This window comes from Eschscholzia californica, unplaced genomic scaffold, assembly GCF_041429995.1.
Source record: "Eschscholzia californica isolate CP2 unplaced genomic scaffold, dmEscCali1.0.p SCAF_5, whole genome shotgun sequence".
NCBI classification, from domain to species: domain Eukaryota; kingdom Viridiplantae; phylum Streptophyta; class Magnoliopsida; order Ranunculales; family Papaveraceae; genus Eschscholzia; species Eschscholzia californica.
In genome coordinates this window covers 19,102,990-19,110,921 of record NW_028238472.1, presented here as the reverse complement: position 1 = coordinate 19,110,921, position 7,932 = coordinate 19,102,990, and the positions used below count along the sequence as shown (strand labels likewise).

The following is a 7,932-nucleotide window of genomic DNA, read 5'->3' as shown; positions in this document are numbered from 1 at the left end:
GCAATGCCGCAACCAATGTTTGACTTAACGGCGTCAATTGTCGTGAAGTCGTCATCGACAAGCTCCGGCGACCTCAAGGCAAAAAAAATTTCTTTCTCTTTCTTCTTCCTTCCTTCTTCATCATCTTCTTCTTCTTCCCATGTATAATCCTCATCACAAAACCCCAATATCTTCTTACTCGTATAGACAGACGTAGGAACAAAAGGGTCATTTTTGTGAGAAACTCGAGTGCTTGACTGATCGATTTTCCTTGGATAAACCATAAATAACACTATCATAATTTATAAGGACTAATCTGACTCATTGACTCAGTGATACATACCTCGGCACATGGAGCACCTTTATGAGCTCCTTACTGGATGAGAACTCCATTAAATGGAACTACTTGATTTTGTTTAAAAGGGCCTGAAGATTTTCACAAAAGGAAGATTAAACTCAAGAAAACCCATCACCCAAATCTCGCTAATGTACTGGACGCTAACATGTAGTGGCCGCGCCCTAGATCTAGATGGAACGGCTGCCATCCATTTTCTCACTCCCACATTTTCAACTTTGATAATAACCATCACTTATCCATTTTAACAAAAAGGTATTAAGCTTGTTTGAAGTTCAAACAAAGATGAAAACACATGTAGATGAAGTAATTCCCAAGAATATAGTGATAAAAACACAAAAACTAGACCAGCTACCTTCCTTTTTCTCAAAACCAGCTTTCCCACTGTCTCCCACACACATGTATGGAATCAATCTGTTCTTCCTGAAAACCTAAAATCATACAATCAAACTATATAATACACAAAAACCAGAAATGTGAAAACCAGAGGATCATAGATGAACTAGAAATCGAACAACATCAAGATGATGTACAACACATCTTGTTCTTTGCCGGAATCACTTGTGCAGGCCCAGGAACGATGATCTTTTTACCGGCCAAGGATGCTGGATTTCCATTGATTTGATCTTCGTCTGCAACTAGAGTCTTCTTGTTCACAATGTTGAAAATTTCTGTCAAGATGGTTGAAAAGGCAGTCTCAATGTTTGTTGCTTCTAATGCTGATGTCTCGAGGAAGAAGAGTCCTTCCTTTTGAGCAAATTCTTTGGCATCCTCAGTTGGGACAGCTCTTTGGTTTTCGAGATCGCTCTTGTTTCCGATAAGTATGATCACGATATTCTTGTCTGCATGGCCTCTAAGCTCTTCTAGCCATCTCGGTATATGATCAAAGCTCTGGCGTTTAGTTATGTCGTAGACTAACATGGCCCCTACAGCTCCTCTGTAGTATGCACTTGTGACTGCCCTGTATCTGTTCACCCCAAAAGAATGTCATAAAAAGAAAATTAAATACAAAATCGAAGAACTCAAATTTATGTGGAAACATAAGAAAAAAAGTGGAATGAAATTCATTTAAATGTCCTTGTTGTTTAATGTGTACGAAGATATGTGACCACGACACCACGTCAACAAAATTAAGATGTTTTCGGAAACAATAAAACTTGAACCCTAGTTTCTCGTGCACACTAACAAAATTAAGATGTTAACAGATAAATCACCTGTTATTGGGAATATCTGCAAATATAGACATACGTACAAGTTCTTTCATATATGTCCCAAATGAATTTGGCAAAATAGGGTGTTAATGTTTGGTTTTAGAAGTAGCTATATGATAATCATACCCCGTTTTGCTAAATTTATATGAACATACTACAAATGAGTTATATCTAGCACAGTAGCACTTAATTAAACAACAGTGACGCATAAATGGGATGTGATTATTTGGAAAAGTATCCGAGATACCAAACTGATCTCAACTATCTCATAAGAGAGAAATATTCATCTTCCAGTGAAGTTAGAATAGAAAGTAGGAACTAACTTCCCCGTACATAATCCGTGTGTTCCTCTTTTTCTATCTTTTCGCCAAATTTGTTTGACGTGTGATTTATCTTACACATTTATTCTTTTCTTACAATGTAGGAAGGTACTGGGCCTCACAAGATATATTAGAAAATCATAACATCTTATTAGAGCACCTTGGAGAGGTATTTACTTGGACAAGAATTTTCTCTTTATGAGATCTATCAATTGAATAGTTTCTCTGGAGTCGGGAAAGACTATAACGCAGATGTGATTATCTTACACATTTATCTTCTTTGCATACTTATAAATTTCATTTACGTGAAACCACAGCAATAAATGGAAACTCAAACCTTAGCTAGTATCTACATGCAAAGCTAATATCTGTTTAGGAATATGTAATGATATGCATGACTCAAAAGATTGTGTAACTCAAGAGTAAAGGTTTCTAGTACGAAGAATGTAGTTCTCTTAGTTAGACAACTAATACGACAGATATGGAAAAGTGTTTTTTCCTTAACCTGACGAAATCTATAATGGGCTATCAGTGGAATCCTTTCTTGTTTATGTCACATAAATAACCTAAGATTACAGTAATACAAGTTAGTGGTACCATTTGTATTATTCGATTGAAGGATAAGTCATAGAGAAATGATTTAGGATATCTTAGAAAAGACTATAGAGCATAGCAACATAAATCTTCGACTGTACTCTCTCTTGGCAATGACCTAAATTGGAAAAAAAAAAGGTTCATATCATGGAACTCGTAAAAGTATGAAATTATCAATAGTTTAAAAAGTAAATACTTTCTCTCTTTTGTTTCTCTGGACCACATTCTTTCTTGTCCTAACAAGGGGTTCCCCTAACTTTCAACAGAGCATTCATTCGTGAAACCTGTTCTTCAAAACTAGATATCTTCATTTATATACTTCAACATTAAACTAAACCTTATTTGGTATACAAATAAGTACGCATAAATTCGTAAAGGAATCTGGAAAACAGAATTATGGAACTCCATAGTCAAGATCGAAAAGAAAATTCAAATGACAATGCGAATCGTGAAGGTTGAACATGGATAATTATCATGCCTCTTAACACTAAGATCCAGTTTTAGGTAAAGATTATTTAACAATTTTACAGGTATCGTTCTATCACCAAGTAACTTTATGTCTTTAAGTAGAAAAGGATGAACTAATCTTTGGCATAATTATCAAAGAAAAATCAATTGAGAAAATGATCGTGTGGAATAATGATCGTCTGGAATAAAGATCGAGAGATTGTCCTTGAGAAGCAAGATTCAGTACTCCTCACTACTTAACTTATAATCAAACAAGTTTGAACATCAATAGCATATGATCTTACAGTCTTAATGTTTTACAATGTAGAAAAATAGCAAAGCAAAAGATCATCATAGCATATAAATGAAACCCTAGAATACAAATTGGTTTCTCAAACTCAACTAGAACAGTCCCAAAATAGGCGAATTATGAATCAAAACATACATAAACAAACTAGATCAGATTATAGACTTAAGATTTACAGAAAGAGATGGACAGAGAGGTTTAAGTATTGGTTTACCTTTCTTGACCAGCGGTATCCCAGATCTGAGCTTTAACACTCTTATGTTGAATAACTAGGGTTCTAGTTTGAAACTCAACACCGATTGTAGCTTTTGAATCTAAACTAAACTCATTCCGAGCAAAACGAGATAGAATCTGAGATTTTCCAACTGCTGAATCTCCAATCAAAACTATCTTAAAAACATAATCGATTTTCTGATTCGCGTCTCCATATCCACCATTGTTCGCCATTACAACTCTAAATCTCTCTCTAACTTTCTCTTTCTCTTTCTCTCTCTAGAATTGATGATCTTGAGAGAGAAACAGAGATCAAAGTGAAGCAGATCTCACTCGATCAGTTAAAGAGAGCGAAATTAAGAGAAAGAAAAAGACTAGAAGGTGAATATTTGAAGTTACGAAGGAATCATTAGCGTAAATGAGAAATTATCCACCTCGAGGTTGATGTCAGCCCTAAGCTTGGATTGGAGTCGGTGGAATATCGAACGGTGGTAAGTATTGAAGTTAAATGTAGTGTTGGACTTCCTCAGGTGGATGATAACGAATAATCGGCAAATATAAATAATCAGAAAAACAGCACTTTTTCTAGGGCACCAGGCGCATATCCGTTACTACTTCCTAGGGTTGGGAATCGCCTCCGGCTCGGCTACCCATTACAAACAGACCCAAGTGGGGGTATATTGGCTCCATTGAATAGAGATACTGGTGGACATTTATAGGCAAAAAGTACATAAAAATTTGTAAAGATATTTCAGAACGCGAAATGTTAAGTGTACATAAGAATTTTGACAAAATTTTTGACTCAATGAGTCACACGGGTAAAAAGATAGTCTAAATTAAAGTCAAATTTAAAAAAAGAAATTGTCTTTTAGTGAAAATGAGTCATTTAAGTCAAGGATTTTATCATTATAGCACTCCCGATTTCATAACACCTAAGATATTTATTTTTTTTGTTGAACTAACACCTAAGATATTTAGATATTGAGTCCATAAATAAAACGTCTAGTAGATTTTTCAATTGAGTTCATAAATAAAATATCTTGTAGACATTTCAAGACACTTAGTTTAGTTTATAGATAAAATGTTTTGTGGATAATGTTCAAGATATCGCAAGACATTAATTCTATAGATAAAATGTGTGATTGACATTTTTCTAAAAATGCATTGGTGCTATTACTATTTTATACAAAATAACATATTTTACTAATACTTCAAAAGTACTTACGGGGTACAGTAGACGTATGTAGACATTGACGAACAATTGATATACTCATTATTATAATTGAATCAAATATTGGTTACCGACCAAGTCAAGAAATTAACGAATGGACCGAGATACACATGGGGAAACTCTCATTAAAACCATTAGGAAGGCGGATCTGACAGAGCCTTCCCACGTCGGCCTTGACATGGGAGGTAGGCATGAGTCTCCTTCGCGCCTTAAACCTAATTGTGGCTTAGAGACAAGCGAAGTAAAAAAAAACTGAGCCAGCTCTGGTAAGAGCTCTGTTTTGGGTCTCGAAAAAATAGAGGTTTGCGGAAACCAAGCCGACACCTTAAGCTTCGTAGTACCTCGAGGCACGGAAAGGTAGGTCCGAAAGGAAGTTTACCAACCTAAGTCCGGATCTAGTAAGAGGCTCAAAGCAGATAAATCAATCGAGGAGAGCTCGATCCCCTAAGCTCATATTAACCCAAACAAAGCTATGTGACGTAGAAAGTTAGAAAGAAGCAAGGATCCACTTTTCATACACAGATGGTTAAATGTCAAAGGATATGTCAGTGTCAGAAGGTATCTCGAATTCAACATTTCGATTTTCTCACGAAGTCCAACACATACATTCAAAGTACTTTGAATCCACCATCGCCTTTGATAAAGATCTGACATCAGAGATTGCTCGGTTGAAGAAGAGAAGTAAGAGGACGCTAAGATTATAATCCCGATGAAGCTCGATTTGCCAAAATTGTAGGAAGAATTGGATAATCATGACAAGGAGGCTGAGGGACGATGGGACTCTCCTCCCATTGCCTTTACGAATGAAAATCTGCAGAAAGGACTCACCCCCAATGATATAGCTCTGGCTTCATAATAAAAGATCAATAAATCAAACAAATATTGATTGACAACACTTGTTTGGTGGAGATCACGTCAAAATTGTGTTTTGAGAAGCTGCATATTGGTAGGTGATTTTTGAAACCATATACCCAACCTTTGTCACGTCTTGGATACTATCGAGTCAGAGCTGAAAGCATGATTGAGCTTCCTATCTTCATCGGAAATAAAAAAAAGTACAAAGGAAGACTGAATTTGAAGTCGTCATGGTGGATCTGCATTTAGCATATAACACCATATTTCGCCTATGGTTCCTTCAAGTTATAGGTCTTATATGCTCTACACTGCACTAGCTCTATAGGGACAATTGAGGAAATCAAGGAACAAGCTGAGGCCGTATTGTGATTCCAACAAGGACATGTCTGATGGTGGTCATAGCTTAACTCGGTGAAAAAGACTACACAATGCACGAAAATAAAACAATTAAAAGATGTTAGGATGGGAGGCCTCGACGAAAGCTAAAAAATCGAAAGCACTAAACTAGGACAATGTGACGTGGCCATCGAAACAAAATCAAGCGATCCCAGTATTGTAACCCTTGAGATTCAAACACGAGAACTAGTAGTTGATCCTGATTATCACATATGAGGTATCAGGCATTGACGCGTCGATTATCTCTCATTAACTAAATTTAAAAGCAGATCACTAAGCAATCAAACAGAAAAAGAAAAACTGTTCTCATGAGAAACAAACATGGATCGCTAAACAAGTAGGTAAACTTCTGGCTTTAGGGTGGTAAGATAAGCACATTACTCAGAGTATTGAGGTAGTGTAGTACTGGTCCAAAAGAAGAACAATACATCGAGCATGTGCGTCGATATAATGATATGAACAAAGCCTGCCCAGAGGACAACTTCCCATTACCTTTGATCGACTAATTAGTGGATTCGATGTCAGGTCATGCTCTGCTCAGCTTTATGGACGCCTTTGCTCGATATCACCAAATAGCCACGCATGTGGCAGATCAGAAGCATACAACCTTTTGGACTGACAAAAGATTGTTCTGCTTTCAGCAAATGTCGTTTAGCAAGAACGCTAGAGCAACCTACCGATGATTGGTCAACACTATTGCTTAGGAATAAATAGGGAAATCAATGGAGTGCTACACAAATGACATGATAGTAAAAAGGAAATACTATAATAAAACTCACCCCTAACCTAAAAATGGTTTTTAACTGACAACAAGCTTACAACAGATAGCTCAGCCCAGATAAGTGTGCCTTTGAAGTTACGTCCAGGGGCGGGGCTAGTAAGGGGCATGTGGGGGCGCATGCCCCCACATGCTCCCAAGACCTCCCCTTAACACTATCCCTAAATAAAAAGATTTATTCTTAAATGATTTTTTTTTATTTCTTTTCTAGGTAGCAAACCCACTATTTATTTCAAGTCTACGGAAAAATAGTGTAAAACCCATCGCACTATAATATGATTCTTTAGCCGTGAAGTGAAATATATCGATTATTTTGTAATTTAATTTCTTGGTAAACCTAGTCTAATGAGTAACACAATTTTTTTTTCCTAATCATCTCTTCTTTCAAAATAAAATTATTTTTTGGCATAAAAGATACATTTTCTTTTAGTGTGTTAGATTAATTACCTAGTTTGACTATTTACATAAATAAATGTGTAACCATTAAATTACAATCAAAATAAATCGTAAAATATTTTAGTAAAAAACGTGACCGTATATAATCAGTTTCCTTAGAAATGAAATAAGATAAAAACATGAATATATATAATTTATTTACTTTCAGAATTTTGATTGCGTGTAAAGTTCTTCCACGAAAAAGCAAGTATTGTTATTTTTGGTTTCCTTTGTATATGTTTCTAAATTAAATTGTGTAATTCTGTTTTCTTAAAAAAATTGAACTAAATTACCCTAAAAATATAATTAAGAATATAATGAAATTCACCTACGTATTTCTTATATCATTCAAAGAAGATTAAATAGCAATAGGTTGATTGAAAAAAAAATTCGTCAGAGTTTGTCGTTTTCTAAATATGATAACTATAGTGTAGGACGAACCACTTTTATACTGAGTTGATCCAAAAAGTATTCAATATAGTAAATTAAAATGTAACGGGCTAATATATATTGTTTGATTTATTTTATGTGAGTTTCTCTTTTTAAAAGTGCCCCCACAGAAGAAATTTTCTGGCTTCGCCACTGGTTACGTCGTGAATTTTTTTAGGATTCATGATCAGTCACATAGGCATTGAGGCCAACCTAGCAAAGGTAGCAGCAACCCTCACAGATATTCCTAACCCGAAAAAAAACCAAGAGAAGTCCAGAGGATGACAAGTAGTTTGGCTTCTTTATAACAATTTTTGAGTAGGATGGTTCGAGCACAGGAGACGAGTTGATAATGTATGTATCTGCTTCAAAAGAAGCATTA

At 35.5% G+C, this 7,932-nt stretch overlaps 1 protein-coding gene across 1 annotated transcript; it reads right to left on the bottom strand.

Annotated features, from left to right (window-relative positions):
* Window positions 1-551: 551 nt before the first annotated feature.
* Window positions 552-3,906, bottom strand: LOC147537657 (ras-related protein Rab11D). Its single transcript, XM_086641844.1, has 2 exons — window positions 3,428-3,906; window positions 552-1,301 (listed from the first exon to the last, which is right to left on the bottom strand). The coding sequence occupies exons 1-2, from the start codon at window positions 3,658-3,660 to the stop codon at window positions 854-856; spliced, it is 681 nt and encodes a 226-aa protein (XP_086497970.1). The 5' UTR covers window positions 3,661-3,906; the 3' UTR covers window positions 552-853.
* Between the last annotated feature and the right edge of the window lie 4,026 nt (window positions 3,907-7,932).

Coding starts and splice junctions, on each gene's coding strand:
- LOC147537657 (XM_086641844.1), bottom strand. CDS start 3,660: ATGGCGAACAATGGTGGATATGGAGACGCGAATCAGAAAATCGATTAT. Junction 1,302..3,427: donor GATACCGCTGGTCAAGAAAG/GTAAACCAATAC, acceptor TGGGGTGAACAG/ATACAGGGCAGTCACAAGTG.